This window comes from Maylandia zebra, linkage group LG1 (genome assembly GCF_041146795.1).
Source record: "Maylandia zebra isolate NMK-2024a linkage group LG1, Mzebra_GT3a, whole genome shotgun sequence".
Taxonomy (NCBI): Eukaryota; Metazoa; Chordata; class Actinopteri; order Cichliformes; family Cichlidae; genus Maylandia; species Maylandia zebra.
The window spans coordinates 9,079,462-9,101,757 of NC_135167.1; the positions used below are offsets into that span (position 1 = coordinate 9,079,462).

Here is a 22,296-nt window from a genome sequence, read left to right on the forward strand (position 1 = left end):
CAAGTAACGCAAGCAAGCTTCTTGAGTACAGCATGGCAGTAATTATTCAAAAAGAAAAACTACAAACTATATAAGCAGAACTCTATACTATAACTCTACAAATAATCATAACTTCCAGATAGCGTGGCTCCATACAACATAAAAGTAACATGTTTCCTGTACAAGCTTTATCTGTTGGTTTTGTGCTTTTCCCAACAGGACCTCTACTACCAGTCCTATGACTGTGTGTGCGTGATGTTCGCTTCGGTGCCGGATTTCAAAGAATTTTACACCGAGTGCGATATCAACAAAGAAGGTCTGGAATGCTTGAGACTTCTCAATGAGATCATCGCTGACTTTGATGAGGTCAGGAAGTCAAAGTCTTACCGAATATTTGTCTGAAATACAAATGTCAGGGGCTAATCATGAAGACCCTGGCATGGTTGGGATGATAAATGCGCGCACCCCTCATTTGTTTGTTTGTTTGCCTCTAACTCAACAGCTGTTGTCCAAACCAAAGTTCAGCGGTGTGGAGAAGATCAAGACAATCGGCAGCAGTTACATGGCTGCTGCGGGGCTTAGTGGGTCACCTGGTCAGGAGAATAATCGGGTGAGGTAGTTACTACTTCAGACCAGGGTCGGGCTTTAACTTTAACTGTTTGAAAGCAAGCCATGACCAAACCTCATAATTAGGCTGTGGACTGACATCACTCTGTGTTGTTTTAGGACAGAGAACGGCAGCACGCCCAGATAGGGATCATGGTAGAGTTTGCCATCGCTCTGATAGGCAAGCTAGATGGCATCAACAGACATTCCTTCAATAGCTTCAGGCTTCGTGTGGGTGAGTGTGCATAAACCTTTAATTCAATAAATACTGCATTGTGCAGCCTCCATCTCTGTTAAGGCTGGCACAGGTTTCCTTGGTTACTCAGTACATGATTGGCATTCATGTACTGTTCTTGCAGTGAGAGTACTAGCATTCACTGACACAGGTTGTTAAAAGCTCATGCCTATAAAAATAGTCACAGAATTTCTGGAGTTGAGGCATTTTCTTCGTGTTAAAGCAGTTCCCACTTTATATCAGGTTGAGCCATGCATAAATTACTCCACTGTAATGTGGTGGAGTATTTTTCCTAGTTACCTTAAAATAAAAAAAACAGATCTCACAGAAGAACGCTATATGAGAAATGTCACTGGCCATAGTAAGTTCTCCTGCAGACCCTCTTTTCTTAGTGACAATCTGGGACTTAATGAAACAATAATGCTTCTATTCTATTGGTTCGAGCCCCGGCTTGGACAGTCTCGGTTGTTGTGTCCTGGTGGTGGTCAGAGGGCCCGGTGGCGCCAGTGTCCGGCAGCCTCGCCTCTGTCAGTGCGCCCCAGGGTGGCTGTGGCTACAATGTAGCTTGCCAGCACCAGTGTGTGAATGGGTGGATGACTGGTTGTGTAAAGCGCTTTGGGGTCCTTAGGAACTAGTAAAGCGCTATACAAATACAGGCCATTTACCATGCCAAGGAAACTGGAATTTAGTGACTTGTGATAACCTAATGGGTTTTCATCCGAACTGTACTGAAACCTTAAGGTCACATTTGTTTTCTTATCGGCAATAACTTGTTGATTATGATGGATCCTGAAGCTACTACCTCACTGACATTCTGGTTTAAAAACATAACTTTGACACAGCAGCAGAGCTGTGGAGTAACAGCACAGCTTCAGAAGGTCACAAAACTGAAAACTGTTACAACAAAATGTTCCTTTAAGTCTAATTTCAAAGTGATCGTGCTGTAAAGGGAAGTTCAGTTTTTGTGTGCAGCCAATTTCAAGCAGAAGCCTTAGGCTGTACAAGGATCTTCCTGTGCAGTTAAACAGGAGAGGTAAGACGTGTAGGCAAACATGCAAAATGTTACAGATTCACCTCAGGATGTACTGGGTCCAGTACTATCAGTAGCTCTCATATTCAGCCCATCATTTCAGATACATCTTTTCCTTTTATTTTTACTGCATTCTGTGTGGTTCTTTTTACCAATACGGATCAGTTACTATGAGCCACTTTAGTCCATCAAATAGCAGGAAGCGAATGTTTTACTCAAATATAGAGCCAGAACCTTTTAGAGTCTGACAAACATCATCCTCCCCTTTTTGTGTCTACAGTCCTGACATCTATGATAAAACCAATCAAAACATTTACATTTTTGGAGTTAAAAATGCACATAGTACAAACAGTGAAATTTTTAATTGAGTGGCATCATTTTTCTTCATCAGTGGCTGTGTGCAACCACCTTAAAACCTCCTTTGTGTGTTTATTAAAAAGATATACATTCTCTTTAATGCACTCAGAGCCTGAGTACATTCATTGATTAGAAGATTTGTTTCCCGTTAGTCACCTAATGTTGTGAACAGCTTTGCACTACCAGTTAAAACAATAGTTTAAAACGACTGACGACAAGCCAGAATGAGGCTTGATGCCTGCTGCGAGCCTCGCTTCCAGTATCGACTCACCACACATTTTATGAGTTTCATGTCGCTAGTGCTGGATTGGACTCCTTCAACAAGCTGCTGGAAATATTCCAGAGTATTTTGGTCTATATAGACATGATAACATCACACGGTTGCTACAGATTTGTTGACATAAATCTCCTGTTTCAACACATTCCTAAGGTGCTCTGTTTTGTTGAGATCTGGTGACTGTAGAGGCCAGTTGTGGAGTACAGTGAAATTCTTGTCATGTTCGAGAAACCAGTTTGAGATGCTTCGAGCTTTGCGACATGGTACACTATCCTGCTGGAAGCATTTGTCAAAAGATGGGATCAAAAGATGAGTTGGTACTAAGAGACTCAAAGCGTGCCAAGAAAATTTACTCCATGCCATTATGCCTCCACCAACAGCCTGTACTGTTGATACGAGGCAGGACGGATCCCTGCTGTTATGCTGTTTACACCAAATTCTGACCCATCTGATCGTTGCAGCAGGAATCAAGACTCATCAGGCCACAGAACGTTTTTCCAGTCTTTCTACCAAATTTTAGCGAGAATCGTAGCTTCACTGTTTTGCTTCAGTCTTTTGTATGTGAGTGTATGCCTCACGTGCATTCATTATCTTTGCCATTAAAAACGAAAAGAATACATGGCAAGAAAACTGGAGTAGATTCCAGCCACCCCCTGACCCTGGATTGGGTAAGCAGAACAAAAATAAAAGGAAGGAGATGGTCAGAAAGATCAGAATAACAAGTGCAGGCATTTCAGAAATATTGTTAACACTTGAAAAAAATTCAAACCCAGTAGGCGTGTTTTTCAAACAGTTCATATTATATTTTGAATCCATCTGATTCAGAATACCTGCGTATGCTGATTTGAAGCTTGTGTTTCTGCCGGTGCCCATAGTCTTGCATTTATCAGAGTTAGACAGTAGAGGTACCGTTTTATATTGGTTTAAAATACACAGAATTTCTCAATTTGTTTCATTTCAGTAGCGTGATCAGTTGTGAAGTCTTTGCACTGAAACATCTTAATAATTACTGTGAACTTTTACATTTCTATCATGTTTTCAAAGCAAATCCTACTCTGTTTTAGACTCACCATGTCTTTAAGAGCAGTTACAGTATTGTCTGTGTCTTTTAGTCAGGTACTTCAGCATCTGCTGCACAAAAGCTTTTCTTTTAAAAATTTATGGGCCACTCAGAAAATTTCTCTTGTGGTCTAATGGCCTTGATTATAAACTGGTTGCAAACTAGCAGCACTGTATTAATGCATTAAAATGTTTCTTTTATTTCTTCCTAATATTTCACCTTTTCTGGTACCCCTGATCCTCTGTCACCGCAGCCTTACATTTTCATTCCATTTTACCTCTATAAACACTGCACATGAACTTTACAGACTTTATTATAAAATACAGCATTAAACTTTAACATATTGGGGGCTTGTTTTTCTTCCACAGGAATTAATCATGGCCCAGTGATAGCCGGAGTAATCGGAGCAAGGAAACCTCAGTATGACATCTGGGGCAACACAGTCAATGTAGCCAGCAGAATGGAGAGCACTGGAGAGCTGGGAAAAATCCAGGTATGTTCTTTAAGGTCAAATGGTCACTTCTCACACAGCATATCTCAACATTTACAAAAGATCCAATTTCGAACTGGACTCGGGTTTTATTTTCCTTACCTATCTCAACTGCTGCAAAAATAAACTCCTCCTGTCCTTAACCAGCCACGAGAACCACCTCTGAGAAAACCGTTACATTGTTTCTTTCTCTTCTAATTGCACTTTATGCTCTGTATCACATTTATTGGCAGATCAAAAGCTATTCATGCTTTAACTTGATAAAATATGTAAATTACTTTGGAATCAAAGCCATTAGCAGAGACAAAGTGCCACCTGAGATGCGTATTGTTTAATGTAGTCACGGGAAAACGATTTTGCTGCAAGGAAGGTCTCTCATTGAATTTGGGCTAATCCAATTTCCTTTCCGTTTGCTTTGCCTGCTTTCAGGTAACAGAGGAAACGTCTGTCGTGTTGCAGGACCTGGGCTACTCATGCGAGTGTCGAGGACTAATCAATGTGAAGGGGAAAGGGGAGCTCAAAACTTTCTTTGTGTGCACCGATATGAGCAAGCAGCAAGGTATGGGTCTGAGCTGAGGCCAGGTCAATGCTGCAAAAAGAACTGGGGACAAACTAGTTTATAGACTTCTGCTGGTCACACATGCGCACCTGCTAGCTGCGTTCCTGTGATGTTACTGAATTAAGGATTTTTAAAGGAACTGCTTATTTGCTGTGTGGTGGATATTGCATTCAACACCCAGCATCTCATGGTTGGATCAGGAGATGACTGAGGAGATGGTCAGTATGTACAATCACCATCTTTTTCTAGTCACAAACACATTGACACAAGTGATCGATCACTTTTGTACTATTTTCCATGTCTGTAATTTTATGTGATAGAAAAAAAATGTGTATTGTACTAAAGCCAAATGCAGTTGAGATTTTGGATGTCCATTTTGGTCTTTTAAAACAAAAAATAAGAGGGGGAAAAATCTCCAGTGGATTCTGTTTGAATCTGAAAGTTGTATGGGTTTCGTTTTGAGAGGCGATGGACACTGTTGCTGTTACTGTGTAATGAGCCAGACATAAATGTGTTAAGCTGTTTCAATGTCAGAAACCAGCTGTGCAGAAGACAGGGAAACTTCTCTTGCTCCCATCTATAGAAGTAAATCTAGGAAGCTTTACTTTGTGGCTAAACTGCAAATCCTGAAGCAGATTAAGATTAGGTTTCCATCACTTTGTGGTCTTTATGTGACCTTTTAGGAATTCCAGCTGTGCTGTTTGGCCTTAGGAACAATAATTTAATATTAAGGTATGTACTGTATTTCAGGAGGAAATACATTTTCTTTATGTATGCCATCTGTGTAAGTGTTTAATCTGCTCAGATAAGAAATCCATTTTCAGCATCTTTGCCTGCCTGTCTCCATATATGCTGCGATGAAGGGTATCTGTGACGCTCTCTTCGATGTCCTCGATCTGTGTGATCTAACAACCTGCCTGCTGTGAATGTTTTTTCTGGCCCCAGCTCAGAGACCACTTAAACTGATCTGGATCACTTTCTGTGCCTCTGAAACTTGTCTTGTGGCCTTATCTTCTGAGACCAACATTTTGTCTGTAATTGTGGTTACATAATATTAACAACAATAATAATAATAATAATGTACTGGCCTTTCTGTGAACAAATGTGACATTGACTTTTGTACAGTTACAGAATGTAATAAATGTTTTAAGTCTGCAGTTTGTCACGCAGCGTTACACAAGAGCCAAGGTTGTTGGTTTTTATTAAAAAAAGTTTATTGGCCGAAAAGCATACAAATGTAACACAAAAAGCACTTTTTGTACAAAACTTAAGTTATTACACTGAATGAGGGTGTTTGGAATTTCATTACACAGCGATAACTGGAACCACATCTGGACAACTGGTCTCCATGGCTTCAGCCGTGTCCTGCACTGAAAACGTGGAAAAGTTCTCGTCTGCAATTTTCTGTTTTTTGTAAGGTTACATACTGCATTTGACACAACTTAAGAGAAACTGCCTTTTACCTGTAGTGAGGTCTATGAAGAGCTCAGGTGGGTCTGGAGGGGCAGCAATGCCCATGGCCTTCCTGATGCCGTAGATACTGCTGACATCACATGGGGCCACCTGACTAGTCAGCTCAGCCAAGTTTGATGTCACCTTCTCAGCTGTAAAGGTAGGAGGATGAATGTGAAGACAGCAGGAAATTAAGATATTAAGAAAAAGCAGATTTAAAAACAAAACAAAACAAACAAAAAAAACAGATGTATGACTGGTTGTATTTACCAGGCCTACATCTGGTTATTTTTTGTTTGTTTTAATCTATATATCTATTGATACTCTGACTTGGATCAGCTGCTGTTTGTTGCCAACGTGTTTGGAGCTGCAAAAACAGTGTCCTCTGGTGGGCAAAACAGGCAACACTCATATTTGAAGGGTGTTTCTCACATCTCTCCTTTACTTAAATTTTCATTTATTAACTGTTGAATACACAGATACAGACGTATCAACAAACTGCTAATAATGTTAAATGTGATGGCAGGAGCATGCTGCTGACATGTTTATCATGGTGACAACACTTGAGGCAAGATAACGGAACTGCTATTAACCTTGTTATTATATTATATTAATTAAATTATCCTACATTTTAATGGTGAACTGAATAAAGAAATAGCTTCCTGCCTTTACACTTAACATGATTTGATTGGCTGGTGCCTGTATTGGCATTCTACATGACTAACTATTAAGTTATCAGTACAAACGGCGAGCGAGAGAAAGAAAGAAAACTGATATGAACTGAACCACATTTCTTAAGAACTGTTACATCCATTACAAAATGTCACTTTACAGGAAGTGACCTCAGGAAAAACAAGCTGATATGTTGATACATGTTGATAGCTGGAAGTGGCTTAAATATATGGTTTAAATGCTCTACCATGGAAAGGAAGCAATCAATGAATCATCCTAAATCAGTGAGTAAACTGATGGGCAGGTTTGCGAAATTGTATTTAAACAAAAAGAAATTCATTTCATTCTTGTCCTATTGTAAGATAATCAGCCTAGTGTGGCTGACTGTACTTACAGTAATTGACGTTTCTTGTTTAAAGTCTCCTACATTTTGATGCTGAACTGAATAAGGAACTAGCTCCCTCGGCTTAATTTGATTGGCTGGTGCCTGTGCTGGCATTCCACAAGGCTATCTCTTAAGTTATCAGAAAAATACTTGTTACAGCATGTAACAATTCAGTTCAGCACTGCATGAAGTCACACCATCCTAAGTAACAATTTACCGAGTAAAGAGGTTATTTTAAACACAAAAGTATTAAATGGTGATCAAGGACAACCGTTTATCTGAAAACCCTATTAATTGTAAATATAGCCTATGAAATTAGAGGTCGCTTTTTAATTTTATAAAGTCATCTGAAATAGAGAGCTACGTATTGCCATTCAGCATAAAAGTTCTTTTCCACAAAATGTGTCTCTTAGCCTCTTAAGCCCGAAGGGGGTTTCTGAGCTTCCTGCTCAAAAATGTAATGCCCAAATTTAATTGATTATTTCTCTGCAATTACAAACTCTGTCCTTACAATCTTGGTATCAAAATAAAGCTAACACTTGGGAAATTTCATCAGAGGTGTAAATATTGAAGCAGATATTACTGTGTCAAAGTTACTGAGACTGGAACACAGAAAAAGTAACTAGATTTTATCCTCGCCTATTTTTTTTTTATTTATTTATTTATTTTTTTAGCTTATAACCCTTTTAAAAATATGGCTCAGATCACATTTGGTTCCAGAAATTCAGTAACCAACATATAAACATCATCTGTGCAAAGATTTGTTTCTAAAATGAAACGGTGAAAAAATTACAGCCCTGTCAATACATGAATATCCAGATGTTGTACAAAAATGTCCAATTTTGGCACAATTGTACACCATGCCAGTTGATTTTTTTAGGTATTAAAGAGCAGAAATTAATAAGGCCTAAAAATGCTTTTTTTAAAAATATATTTTTGAAGAATTAACCACACATTTACATGGTAATGGCCCTTTTCTGCAGTGCGCATAGAGCGTTTGATTGGCCTCTGGCCCTTTAAACTCCGAGGGGCTGTAACTTTGGTTTCTTTTGGTCAATTTGCGTGATTGACACCTTTTTAATCGTTTGAGCCAATAGATTCACTGTAACGATGCCAAGTTCACGTCACTTCAACCATTTAGACGTTGTAATGCCAAAACTTACGTGGGCCCAAATTTACTACATGTTGCATCTGTCCAGTCACGTGTCTGTAGGTGGGTCTAAAATGGAGGTTGTTGACGGAAAACGGCTCTGATGTGGCTAGGTAGGCATGGTAACTACTGATAATCACGTGGCTACCAGCGAAAAATAACGGAGGAAATTGGGACGGTAAGCCAATTTCTGTCTTAGCGCATTTGCGCCACTGTGTGTTTTTGTGGTCTTCTTTTGCGGCTCATTCAGTGAATTTTGGTCTGATCGTGGTGAAACTTGGTGTGTGGAGTCAGTGATAGCCCTGGAAGCTAACCAGTGCGTTTGGTGGTTGTAGAAATGGTTTATATGACATTTTGGCTGAGATTCTGAGGTTTCTGTGGATACCACACATGTCTGGACTTATATTTCTCAACCAGCGTTATAATCGATTAAACGTGATCTCCTCCTTTTTGCCCCCGGTACCGGGGGGTGGGGTTTAAGTGGTTAAAAAAGAAATTTTGGCACAGGTTACATCAAAATGTGTTTTTTCCCCGCTGGGTTCACTCTTTTAAAGACAGCAGACCAATGGATGCCCTTTTTAACTGTAATTTAGATATAAGATCTTGGATGGCAAAAAATGTTTTACAGCTTAACCAGGACAAGACTGAAGTTTTAATCATCGGTCCTGAGCCTCAGAGAGAGAAACTCTTGTCTAAATTACAGGCATTTTCACTGTGTCCTTCGCTACAAGTGAAAAACCTGGGTGTTATTTTTGACTCCGAGCTTGGTTTTATCCCACATATTAAACATGTAACCAAAATTGGATTTTATCATCTAAAAAATATAACCAGAGTCTGCCCTATTCTCTCTCGGGCCAACACGGAGATGTTGACGCATGCTTTTATTACCAGTCCATTGATTACTGTAATGCCCTGCTCTCTGGTCCCCCCAAAAATAATATTTCACCTTTACAACTTTTACAAAACTCTGCAGCTCGTGTGCTGACGAAGACCAGAGGGCGGGTCCACATTACACCGGTTTTAGAAACGCTGCATTGGCTCCCCGTGTGTTTCAGGATCGATTTTGAAGTTCTTTTATTGGTTTTTAAATGTCTTAATGGTCTTGGGCCTTCTTATCTCTCACATTTGCTTTTACCATATGAACCCTCGCAGACCCTGAGGGGGGATGTGTGTGTATGTATGTATGTATCCATGATCGTTTATGTTAATGAGAGTGTGGGGAGTGAGTTGGAGGGCGGGGTGGGCTGCTTTTAACCATGTAAAGCACTTTGTGCTACATTTCTGTATGAAAAGTGCTTTATAAATAAAGATTGATTGATTGAAAGAAAAATATTCTGGAAAGGGGGTCCCAGTGATCTGAATCAGGCCAATGTCTACCACACCTGTGAAGGATGCAGGCTACAGAGGTAAATGAAGTGTTGTTCGAGGTCTACAGCTGACTTTAGTGGAAGAACAAAGACGCCCATGCACTATGAGGCTCTTACCCAGCTCCAGCTCCTTGGCAGTCGGGGCCAGCAAGCAGATCATGTTTGGTGGCTGCCTGGCACTCAGACGTTCCCTCTGAACTTCCTGCAAGTTGCGCAGGAGCTTTGTAGTCTCGTCCAATTTCTGCTGGATGTTCAGGGCTTCTGTGTGAGGGAAGGAGAACACGCAGCAAGTAAATACTTCCTCTGAGTTCCTCCAGTTACCTTCTGGTAACCCCCCCGCAAATCATTTCTTTCTAACACAATATAGCCACTGTTTCTGAGCCCTGACACAGACCCCTGGGTTCTCGTGTTACATTAATACTCGAAGGTGCCGAAAGCTGATGACAGAAGAACTCTAGAAAGATCTCAAAGGAAACATAATAGGACGATGGACAGCTAATATGTCGCTCAAACAGTTTTAGACATTAAAATGTTTACATTATGTACTATCTTGACAGAACAATGAGCCACGGTACACTTATGTATATACATAGGGAGAACAAATATTATAATAAATAATGGCCATGAATTTTAAAAAGTACCATGACAGATTTTTCATCATATCCCCAATACTATGTGAACTTGTAGTTTTCTGATTCTCATTTCTCTTCTCATCAGCATGAGGCAGGTCCTTAAACTGCCTGTAGTGCCACAATTATTTCCTGCCATCAAGAAAAGGCATTAAAAATATTTCTGCTGAGTTAAAAATTAATACCACTAAGAAGGAAAATAAATCCCTTTTTGATTGTCATACCATCAAAGAACGATGGGAAGCCAGTAGGGACAGTAACAGTGCATTCATGCAGAATAATTGAAAAGATACATTCCCATGTTGGCTTTGTCATCTCAGTTTTATTTAAATAGCAACAGCATTCATCCAAAGGTACTTTTAATCTTAAAGATAAAGATCCTGCAAAAAATTGGGACTAAGAATTATGACACGAGAACTGAAGGTCTGCAAACTTGTATCATAATTCCATCATGCTCTATCACAATATCCATTGTAGGATGTTAATGCTCAGGTAGATCCTGGTAGTCTGGTGAGTGCTGTGATATTTAAAGATGTTTTTTTTCTCCAGGTAAATTTCAGTATTTTGATGATCATGTTTATGATTAAGTGACGTTCCCTGTGGTAAAAAACAAAAAAAAAGGGCTGTTTTCCCTACTGCCCATTTCCCTAAAAAACAACAACAACAACAAAAAACTCCCCAAAAAACAACAACCAAAACCCAGGTATGAATTGAACCACTTAAGAATTGTTAGGGTCAGGGCTGTAGTGACTGAAAGTTTCCTGTGGATGTAGATCTACATGTGTATGTAGATGTAGAACATTAGGTGCTTGATTTTGGCAAAAAAATTTCATCACAATTACTAAGGTCACAAGTTTTTGATCATGTAATTAACACAGATCCAGGGCTCAGGACCGGGCAGTGACAAAAGATGAACTGAATGAGTCCATCAATGTAATTTGGGCTTTTGGGTGGAAAAAAAAACGTGGAGGTGCCTGAATGACAAAACGAGCATGATTGCGAAACAGAATTCGGCACAATAAGCATTTTATCTTGATTAGCTTGTTTTCATCATGGAAAGATGAAAAGTATTAATGACATGTGTTTATAGTGCTTTCTAAAGGAACCAAATTAAACATTTTAAAGATGTTCTGATCATTCCTAAAAGTGTAATTAGCTGCCACTTTAAATACAGAAAAAAAAAAGTCAGACGTTTTACCCTCAGAAAGCTCCTCAGTCATCTGCAGGCCTGCAGCAGAGCGCAGGAAATCCAGTCTGTCACATGTTTGGGGGTCAGCTACCTACCAAAGACAGAGGGGAAACAACATGGTTAGTTAGATTAGAAAAATGCATTCCACACTGGACATAAAAGGGAACATCACAATCTTTTGAAGCTTCTTTTGTCATGCTACTTCTTCACTACAATAAAATCAGGCCTAATCAAAAGCTGCAACACCCGAGCAGGGGATGAGAGTAAACTGGAGGGCGGCCAAAAACAGCAAGAAGCTAGCACAAAGGGCCGCTGTTTGTCTGACGGTGGGCCCCTGCTCTGGTTTCCTCTACTGCTCTGAGGAGCGATTCAGCTTCACAGTCAGTGGGCAGTAGAGGAAAACAGTCCTCTCAAAATTCTCCAACAGCGGGCCTTGAGCATGTAGTACTGCTGTGTTTTAAAAGGAAATGTTCTTTCCATCTTTACACCAGGCCCCTGCTATGTTGACACAGCTGGTGGATGCAGCAGTCATCAGCTGAGGCCATCTAGAACACAAATTAAATCCATGGGGTATAATGGAGGAGCACGTGATATGCTTTGCACTGAACAGCAGCAGCTTCAAAAGCAGTGCTGATGAGGATGAGTGGCTCCGGTTTTGTATTACATAGCGAACGCTGGCACTCGTCACTCGACTCACCTCACGCACATTTCTATTACATGCTGCACATTTTTTGATCAGGGTTTCAGCTCCAGATTCTCTCACCTCCACGGTATCCTTGTCCTCTTGTGTATTTGACAGCTGCTCTACTTGCTGGAGGAAAAAAAATGACAAAAACACCCCCCCCAAAGCAAAACAAAAACATTTATTTAGTCAACTGGAAGACTTTCCTGTCCTGAAACAAAAAACAACAAATGACGTCAGAGAAAAGCTTACTTGCTCGGTGTCCTTCAAGATTCTTGAATGCTCTCCGTTTGTCACTGCATCCAGGAGGTTGTCTGCCAGTTTGTACACATACTCTTCTGATTTGGCCAGAAACTCTGACAAGCTGCCAAACAACCAACCAAATGAAACTTTACTAGTTATTTCCTATGCAGCAGCGGTGTAAAAGTCTGAATCATTTTGTTGACTGAGAATAATGACAAGTAGTTGATATTGACACTCCTGCAAATTGGTGGAAAAATAACTGCACCGCCTACACAACCAGTCAAATAAGGACGTGCTACTAATGGTAATTAAAGATTTTCATTAATTTGTAAACAAAAATCATACTGTGCTTTTCCGTTTAGAGGAAAAAACAGACACAAGAGACGAGCATGTGGTAACAATAAGCTAAATACATATAGTAATATGTAGTAGTCCCAGTTTCCCATAGCCCCTTGGAAAAATTGATTGCTTACCCCCCCCCCTCTTTTTTTTTTTTTTAAATCACCTTGCATTTACTGAACTTTTCAGTTGAATGATTTAAGGATCAACCATATATATATATATATATATATATATATATATATATGTATTTCCTTAAAATTATCCTAAAAATTATGTAGAAAAATAAAATTGAAATTAAAATTCTGTCATGGATAACTAATGGTCCCCACTGGCTGCAGCCGTCATCATAGAACGAGCCCATGTAGCTTCACCTACTCAAACCTTTTTATGGCTTTTATATTCCCTAGATCTTTTTCATTCTGAACACTTTGGAGTTCCACAAGATGTACCAACCTGTTATGAGCATGAACATCATGAGAGAATAAAACAGAAACAAGATGAAACTGAAGTTTACGAAGAGATGAAGGGTTTGAGTCAGGGTGAGGCTCCGCTTACAGTTTACCTCCTCCTGATACAGAAAATCCAGTGGAAAAAGAGGAACATCTGGAAAGTAATCAGTGAGGAATGCCTCGCTGCTTAAAAGACACAGAGCTCGGGTCCTTATACAGACACGCTGTTCATACCTGTCTGAGCCCTGCAGGCTGGACTCGTCTCCATAGAGAGAGTAGATAAGGTCAGAATCTTCCTTGCTGATGTTGGCGAAGCTGGAGTCGTAGGTTGGCGCGTAGGAGGTGAATGGCCCATAGTTCATGTAGGACACTGTGGAAAGTGCCGCACACAGATAATTTATTGTCTTTCCTTTGAGACTCTGATATCAACAATATGGAGAAACATAAAGGTAGAGCCGTACCTGGGGTGATCCTGTTCCTCTTGTCCTCCCTGAAACCCTGCAAGGTGTTCACACCGCTCTGCAGCCGGTTGGACATCATGCCGAGTTTCACAGGACAATAACCCACATCTGCAACAGCAAACACAGTTTTTTCCCCTCAAGTCTCTGGCTGCATCATCATTTCTTTTATAGGTCTGGAAATACTAATCAACCATTAAAATTTCCCAGTCATAGTTTACAGAAATTAAAATCAAAGAAGCCAAAGGAAACTTATATTTCGCTTTTTTGTGTATAAGATGTTGTTGTGTAAAGTGGATATATTATGCTTCTATATTTGTATTTTTGGACTTCAAGAGTGGTGCAGCCTTTCAGTTCATCCACGGCCAGAGCTTACAACAGAAGCTGATGGTGTTTTCATTTATAACTGTGTGGGCTGCAGTGATGGAGTCGTGTAGTTACATTTCTAGCGTTTCAGAACATTTTGCGCTTATAATGTCTCTGTGATGTAGATTTAACACAGAAGTATAACTCCAACTGAAAACAGACTGTTTTAGCTCCTCTTTCTTTAAGCTGTTTCCTTCTGATTGGTTGTCCTACATAAACCCCTTTGACTCAAAATTCAAGCCTGCACTTTTGGCCTAAAGGGATTAATGGTATATGTGCTGATCTTTTTACATTAAAGCTATATTCAATATGAACATCCACCGCTGTGGCAAATTGTAATAATTGGTCTAATTGAGCTCTTTTATAGTTCCAAAATGGTCTCACCTCCTGCTGAGGGATCTGCTGGGTTGAGGATAGCCAGAGTGGTGGAGCCATCTGACTTCCGCCTTGCAAACTCCAACTACAAAACAAACAGTGATAGTGAAAGAGGAATAAAAATAATGAGAAAATATTACATTATTGGATTGTAGTTAATTAGATAAGACACAATGGACATCAGATAAATAACCAGCACTGACTCTACAACATCGTCTCCAGAGTCTAAAACAAAAAAGAAGGTGTGGATATATTTTAAACTGGGGCCCTTACTGGTTTTTAAACACAAAGCCTAATTTTTAAAGTAGAGCGCCAAAGCTCTTTTGGCAAAACAAAAGCGGCAAAGCATTTTTATTCATGCTCTAAATCTCTGTGGTCACAGACTGCACACACAGCCTGTAAAAATAACAGTGAGCACTGATTACATCACAAAACTAAAAACACAGTGTCCAGAACATGTAACTCAAGTCTTTTCAACCTTAAGCAGCTGTTCTGTAATTCTAAAGAAATTACAAAAATGTGAAGTAAAAAAACAAACTATTCTTCCACTATGATCTGTTTATTAATAAAAGGAAACATCAGTATATCTTGATTCAACTTTATGGGCCAAAATTCCTAAATGGGGCAAAATAGCGCGTGAGTGCAATCGCCAAATAGCGCTAAAGTTCAAAAGGTTAACAACTCTTACAATTTTGTCCATTTGTAAATATTGAGAGAACTTTTTTTTCTGGTGCAACATATTAGTAAATCTGGCCCTATGGGGTTAAACGAGGATCTGCCGGGGTTAGTTGGTTCGCTTTGTCTTACTTTTTTCCCCTCACTGAGAAGAAAAAAAGAAAACATAAGTAAATATTTACAATTTATATGTAATGGAAATCTGAAAGGATTAATATATGTCTCATATTAGATTTTCCTTATCTAATCTGCAATGACTTTTCTTAATCCTGCTTCTTCTCATGTCTTTTTTTTCATCTACCCTTCAGATCATTTCATTCAATTACTGCTTTCAACTTTCAACAAGCTCTTGCTGGCTACGTACTCTAAAGCGAGTTAAATTGCATCCGCTCTTAAGTGTAAACAATTGGGATTTATGCTTAAGAAATTACATTTCCGCTATACATGAGTTTAACTTCTCCTTTCCATGGTTACTATTTTGATTCATAAGATAACCATGGTGCAAAATACTGCGTTATACTGTGTGATAATGTATTTAGTGTTGGAAATTTTGTCTAAATCAGTAAAAACTGCTTAAGATTTATGAGCAAGTCATTCCACAAAGTTATTTAGAACATTCTTAAGAGAATGGGACCTGTAATACCACAATGCCATCTGAAACATTATGATCTAAAAGATCAGATATATCAGTTTGAAAGCGTGTTCTTGTGTTTAACCCTGTTTTCTCACATCAGACTGCAGCACTCTGTTGGACAGCTTTCCTCCAGACTTCTCAATGACCTTGCGTATTTCCTGAAGCTCTTTCTCTGCTTTTGCTGCTTCGTCCTTAGAGTCTTTGTCCTGTCTGCAAATGAAAAACAAATTGAAAGATGCCAGATGATGAGACACTGTGACCGTGAATGTACTTTGTGGCAACAACAAAAAGTATACACACAGCAGAGAGGAAATTTGCAGGAGTTTTTCTGTTCATTGTATGCCCACAATCTGTGTTCATTCCTCAGATAATTTACCTGTAAGCGTTTGCTGACGTCAACGAACAGATTTTGAGACAGCATATTTTACGAGATAAAAGGTAACTGAATGAAAAACAGCCTACTACGTGGCTTTCTGGGGCTCGTCCTCTTATAGCGAGTCATAATAAAATGCATAATGTCAGCATACGGGTTCTGTTACATCACCAAGTTAAAACACAGCTGTAAAAGATGATAGCCAAGAGAAAACAAGCCCCAGCATGTCATCAGGCATTCCCCACATTCTCAGCCTCCAGCTCCACAGTGGAAAACAAGCTCACAGGAATCAACACGGTGCACTTATGGGAAACGGTTTCCACTCATATGCTGCATCTCTTCATATTTCTCAGTTCTGCTGATACAAATGTGAAACCTTCTACTCTTTTAATTTTACAAATATGTAATTGTGTCAGGCCAACTGTAATTTTAAGGGGTTAAAATATTGACAGTATGGTCAGGAGTATTATTAAAATCCCTCTTGCAGTCTGGGCTCTCCAAGCTACACTTAAATGTGGCATCAAGGCTTAAGGACACGTGTGCAAAGTCAACATGTGAAAGGACCTGGGAGTGCTGGGTGTCTGTGACCTCTCGCTGCTGTCTGTAGTCGCAGGTCCCTCCTTGTTCTGGTCCAGAAAGGTGCTCGTTTGTTCCTCAGATTTCAAAGGTTGTTTGGCAGAAGGGTCAAGACCAGCCATAAAATCTATGCTTTGCTTCAGGCTGTCCAGCCTTTCCTATTAGGGAAGGTGAAAAACATGCTTTTTACTTGGGTTTAAGAAAGAGAAAAAAAATAACCAAGGAGAAGAAAACTGTGGTGCTGAGTTTGTGAGCATCTGCTGCCCCCAACTGTTGCTTTGTTCCTAAAGCAAGGTTACAGCAGCCTGACTTACAGATTATTTTACAGCAGGCTATTTATCAGTAGAGAACACCTGGGTCCTTATTTGAATGCTATTTTGGAACTTTTAGTACATAATTCACTTTTCTCCTGTCTCAATTATTGTAACTCACTTTTTATGTAAATGGCCTGTATTTGTATAGTGCTTCACTTAGTCCCTAAGGATCCCAAAGCGCTTTACACTACATTCATTCACCCATTCACACACTGGTGATGGCAAGCTACATTGTAGCCACAGCTGCCCTGGGGTACACTGACAGAGGCGAGGCTGCCGGACACTGGCGACACCAGGCCCTCTGACCACCACCACCAGTAGTGGTGAAGTGTCTTGCCCAAGGACACAACGACCCAGACTGTCTGAGCCGGGGCTCGAACTGGCAACCTTCCGATTACAAGATGAACTGCCAACTCTTGAGCCACAATCTTTAGATTACTATGAGCCTGTTTTCAAATTGTTCAGAATGCAGCAGCTCTGCTGCTCACAAAAACAAAACATTTTAGTTAATTTTAAAATGTTATTAATAACACATAAAGCCCTACATGGCCAGGCTCCTGTCTATATAACAGTGCTAGTGACACCACATTCCAACAACTGGCCTCTCCAGTCATCTGATTACAGTCTGTGAACTAGGGCTGCTCAATTAATCGAATTTTAATCACGATTACGATCTGGGCTTTCAACGATCATTAAAAATGACTGAGCCGATTATTAGCCCCTCCCTCATTTATCCGCGACACCTTAAAGGCCGGTCCGTGAAAATATTGTCGGGCATAAACCGGTCCGTGGCGCAAAAAAGGTTGGAGACCGCTGATTAAGAGGACCCGAGGGAAGCTCGGAAAGCTAAGCAGAAGTTATTTGGAGAGTGACTGCCGTTGGTTGAAAAGAGAGTTTAAAAGAAAAACTTCAGTGGTGTTGCACACTATTTTATATTATTTTTTTAAAGTCATTGTTAACCCTTTAAAGCCGTCAGAGCAGCATGCTCCGCTTTGTGTAACTATTTTTAAATCCCTGTAGAACCTGAACCGTGTAAGCTAGCGCAATGATTTGTTTTGCATATGAAACCGGAGGAGTTGTATTTACATCTGATGCCATCAGCTTGTCCTCGGTCACGGTTTCGTTCCACATATAGCTTTGCAAAAATTGCATAAAAAGCGCTTGCAGGAACAAAAACATAATATTCCAGAAACACGCTTTGCCGTTCCTATCAGCTGTTCGTAACACTTCCCACAGTGAAATGATGCACATGCTGTTTTCTTTGCAAATTTGCATCATAGGATTGTTTTTTGTTTTTCCTGCAGTATATAAAAATTGCTGTATCTCCAAAATAAAACTATGAAAACACTCAAAATAAATTTCCTGTGGTGGGAAACTATTTTTTGCAACTTTATTGTATTTAAAGTTTTGAGGGATAAACCTCTTAAATTTCTCCAAGTAGAAATATATGTAAACAAAACAAAAGCGATTTTCAATTTTTTTTGTAGTTTATTGCACTTTTTTGCAATTTATGTAATTACTATGGACTTAATGCATACATATTATTAAAATATGGGCTATAACAGTTGTACTGATGTATAGCAACTTGAAATGCTCCCACAAATGGCACTACAGCATGTAAAAAAATAATATAAGCTCTGGTGGACTTGGTTCTATAGTAGGTCTTAAAGGGTTAAATAAATATCGTCAAATAATCGTGATCTCAATTTCAGTGAAAATAATCGTGATTATCATTTTTGCCATAATCGAGCAGCCCTACTGTGAACTATTCCACACTCTTCTATTTTAAATCCAGAGACGACCAAGCTTTTGAGGTTGCAGCTCACTAACTTTGATACAAGCTTCCTTGTTTTAAAAGACTGATGACAGCAAATTTTTATATGTTAACTTTTCTTAAAATGTTTACCCCTTCGTATGTAAGAACGAATGTAAGACTGTATGTTTCATTTTCTGTCTGTACTATTACTATGGAACTATGTGTTTTAAAAAGTGCCATTCAAATAATGTTATGGTTATATAATTATAAAAGAAAAATTGGTGCATATGAATGCAGTATGTTTGTGTGCAGGTTTTATTGCTGACAGATGTCTACAAAGAAAGTACAACAGCTAATGTAGACACAAATCGTCTTTACAACTTTAAAATTACTGCAAAGTTTGTCATACATTAGGCTTTATAAAAATTTAGATGCACAAAAAATTATTTGAAATAATATATTTTTGGGGGCTTTCAAACAGAAGTTTTCTGTTATCATGTACACTGTTTTAAAATAAAGCTCCTTAATTTTTAATTTTTTAAAAACTTGATGAACCCAAATTACCCCCAAGTAAAAGAGGTCAAAGAAAATGACGGTCCAAGGTCACGATACCTGGCTCAAGATCTTCATTCCTGAATGTAACAGTTTCCGTGCTGCTTTGTGGTAGATTGTCTCAGGTTTGTTGTAAATCATGGCATTTTCACACATAATCCTGAAATCAACCTGCATCAATGACATGCGTAACATTTTAAAGCATGACAAATACAACAGCTTCTGTTAGTTAAAACACACTAAAAATGTGTTCAAATGTGGCCTTTAGGGAAAACAAATATACTTAACATTTTTAACATGATTTAAATTTTTTTTGAATAAGGTGAAGACATCATTGACAAAGTTTTAGCAGTTTGATCAAACAAAGAAGTATAATCTGTAAATTGCACTGAAGCTACTTGTCATCAAAGACAGGCAAAAAACATCAAGTATCAGAACATACATTAAGAAGGGAAAAAATACTAATTTTTTCACCCAAAACAAGTATCATTAGTGGATGTAAAAGGACCTGGGAGTCCTCCATAAGCACCACGTCAGTGTGTCCTACAGTAAGCTAGAGTATCAGCAATTACAAGAGCTGTGTCTTTAAACTTGAAAGAACGGTTTTATTTATTTCTTCTAACCGAATGCAATAGTACACAGACATGTACCTTGAGTTCATCCAGTGACTGGTAGCACTCTTTCTTTACTTTGTCCTTCATTGTACTGAAGTCCATGGGACGCTTGATGACTGCAGAGTAACCAGGAGCAATGAGGTCTGTCACTGGAAATGAAAAGAATGCGTTCGGGTCTTTCCTGCAGAGGAGACACAAACAGTTTTTAGTTGCAGAAATATCATTACCTAATGCGGTGAGTTGCTCACCTCATTATTTATAGATATTACTAAATGTCAAATAAAAATGTAAATGCACAATTATCCCTGATCAATAGGTGATAAATGCTGCTGCACCTTTGGAGCTGCCTGATGAGCTGATTCAAAGCTTCCTGCAGAGGAGTCTGTTCTTTTTCTGTGGAAAGGAGCAAAATAACTTAAGATTCTTTCAACAACCTTCAGAATAACTGTTAGTATTAATTTGGGAAATATTTAACATTACCTTCCTGTTTATCAATCTCTGAACGTATAGGAGTCCTGCTCTGCTCCCGGTCATCATCTCCATCTGCCTCCTGCCCTTTCTTCTTTTTAGTTACCTAAAATAAACAAACAAACAAACATACATACATTAAATTCACACACACACTACCCTTTTAAAATATTTAACATTATATGCTAAATTATCTATACCAACAGATATGATGTTTACCTTCTTCTTCCCCTTTTCCTCCTCTGGTGACCCAAAGCTTTTCTCTTTATCCTTTTTCTTCTTCTTTTTCTTGTCTTTGGGTTTGTCAAAGTCAGCCGGCTGTTCGTCATAAAAAGTGTCAAGGCTCGAGCTTCCTGCCGTCACTTCATTTCCGGACACTTTCAGCACCAGCTTCAGTGGTCTGTCTCCATATTCTGTACAAACAAATATCGATTAATAATCAAAATAATGGTGTGTGACTACAGTGAGAACATACGGCAGCTTAGGAAAGCTAGAAACAATAGCCGCTAACAACTAACTCGAAGTCATTTAACTTACGCTGCACGTCTAGCGAACAATGTATTGTATTCACACATCACCACCTCAGTATTATTATTTTTCATTTTAAAAAATGATGGAAACGTGTAGATATCCATATAACTAAGTCGGGAAGGTAGTTTAGCAATAAGCTAGTTTACCAACTAGCTCTATTGTCGTGCTAACAGTGCTACAATACAAAAACACAGGGTCTACGAGTTAGTTTAAAATGTAAAAACGGTTTATTCTGATAAGCAGTTAAACTGTATGGGATGAAATACCTTCATATCCATGCTTCTCGGACTTATGCTTTTTGTGCTTCTTGCCCATTGTCTATATTTTGGTCTGCACCGGCGGCCAACTGCTGTGGCTGAGCACTGTGGTAGCTGAAGTAAAATTTCACCAGAGGTAGATACACTTGCAGCGTCACCTGTCGGTGCGGCGGTGGTAATACCCATGTCTATGGGTACGGCCGCCCTTCCAGCCGGAAGGAGGCGACATAACCTTTGAAATAAACTTCAATCACGGACCCAGGCCTGCATAACTGCCATTTGCCATGACCCCCCTTTAAAATAACATATGATAATAATCGTTCACCTGGAGAAATCATTCAATCAATCTTAAGCCACATACAAATACAGGGAGCACATGTTAACCACACTCGTTATGTATTGATAATTCAGCACGCCTGAATCATATACAGAATGTTCATTTTCCTTTAATATATGGATAAGTAAAAAATAAAATAAAATAAAAAATCGAGATGCTTAGAAGATATGTCCAACTCCAGTACTGTGAGTATAAACACATACAACAAGGGAAAGTTCATGATGAAAAGAAAAAATGTAGTATTGCACCTTTATGAAGCCAGGAAATTTGCAAGTGGTGCAATATTAGAAAAAACCTGAAGTAACAGCTTGTTTTTTCCTTTTTTTTTAGTCCACTATAAATGTCACACAGTAAACATGCTGAGCTTTTCTTTCCTACAACCAAAGTTGGTCAAACTCAATGCTAAATTTAAAACAAAGGTTTTCAGTTTTACTCGGATTACATCAAGATTAGTTTTTAGAGCTGACATCAGACAACTGTTGACTGTATTCATCAGCAACCCTTTAATACACCTAGAGTGTTGCATACTGGTGTGTTTAACCAGATCGAGTGGCGATCTGCAGTCGTATTTCATCCAGTTTGTAACGGATTGAACGGGCGTTGGAGAGGAATATGATCGGGAGTGGTGGTTTAAACGGACTAGTCTTTAGCCGTGCCCACAGGCCTCCCCGCTTGCCTCTCTTCTGCCTCCGCTCGCAACGTCTCCTCCTGCGGCTTGCTGTTGCGGGTAGCCCCGGGGGTTGCTTAACGATCTCCGGCGGGATGAGATACTCGGATGTTAGTTGAAGATCTCCACGGCTTAGATAACTATCATATCTGATATCATATCTCACAGTACAATAATATTGAATGGGTTG

At 39.3% G+C, this 22,296-nt stretch overlaps 2 protein-coding genes across 4 annotated transcripts in view; one reads left to right on the plus strand and one right to left on the minus strand.

Annotated features, from left to right (window-relative positions):
• Positions 1-5,775, plus strand: part of adcy7 (adenylate cyclase 7) — a 64,127-nt gene extending 58,352 nt beyond the window's left edge. For all 3 annotated transcript variants that reach the window (XM_004539696.5, XM_004539697.5, XM_076875756.1), the window contains 5 exons: positions 199-345; positions 482-589; positions 706-820; positions 3,913-4,037; positions 4,464-5,775. In XM_004539696.5, coding sequence (XP_004539753.1) covers positions 199-345; positions 482-589; positions 706-820; positions 3,913-4,037; positions 4,464-4,610 — 642 coding nt within the window. In that variant the 3' untranslated portion in view covers positions 4,611-5,775. The remainder of the gene's footprint in view (positions 1-198; positions 346-481; positions 590-705; positions 821-3,912; positions 4,038-4,463) is intronic.
• A 2-nt stretch (positions 5,776-5,777) lies between these two features.
• brd7 (bromodomain containing 7) lies at positions 5,778-21,265 on the minus strand. Its single transcript, XM_004539695.5, has 17 exons — positions 21,112-21,265; positions 20,534-20,727; positions 20,327-20,420; positions 20,182-20,239; positions 19,883-20,027; positions 19,293-19,403; positions 16,599-16,768; positions 15,757-15,871; positions 14,362-14,437; positions 13,615-13,722; positions 13,388-13,523; positions 12,372-12,483; positions 12,201-12,248; positions 11,447-11,528; positions 9,737-9,880; positions 6,057-6,197; positions 5,778-5,963 (listed from the first exon to the last, which is right to left on the minus strand). The coding sequence occupies exons 1-17, from the start codon at positions 21,158-21,160 to the stop codon at positions 5,899-5,901; spliced, it is 1,848 nt and encodes a 615-aa protein (XP_004539752.3). The 5' UTR covers positions 21,161-21,265; the 3' UTR covers positions 5,778-5,898.
• Positions 21,266-22,296: the final 1,031 nt, after the last annotated feature.

Excerpts from the sequence above, each read along its gene's own strand:
- brd7 (XM_004539695.5), bottom strand. The coding sequence starts at position 21,160 with ATGGGCAAGAAGCACAAAAAGCATAAGTCCGAGAAGCATGGATATGAA. Across the intron at positions 20,028-20,181 it reads CTCATCAGGCAGCTCCAAAG|GAAAGACCCGAACGCATTCT; the intron begins GTGCAGCAGCAT and ends TCTCCTCTGCAG. Across the intron at positions 16,769-19,292 it reads GAATGAAGATCTTGAGCCAG|GAAAGGCTGGACAGCCTGAA; the intron begins GTATCGTGACCT and ends CTTCCCTAATAG.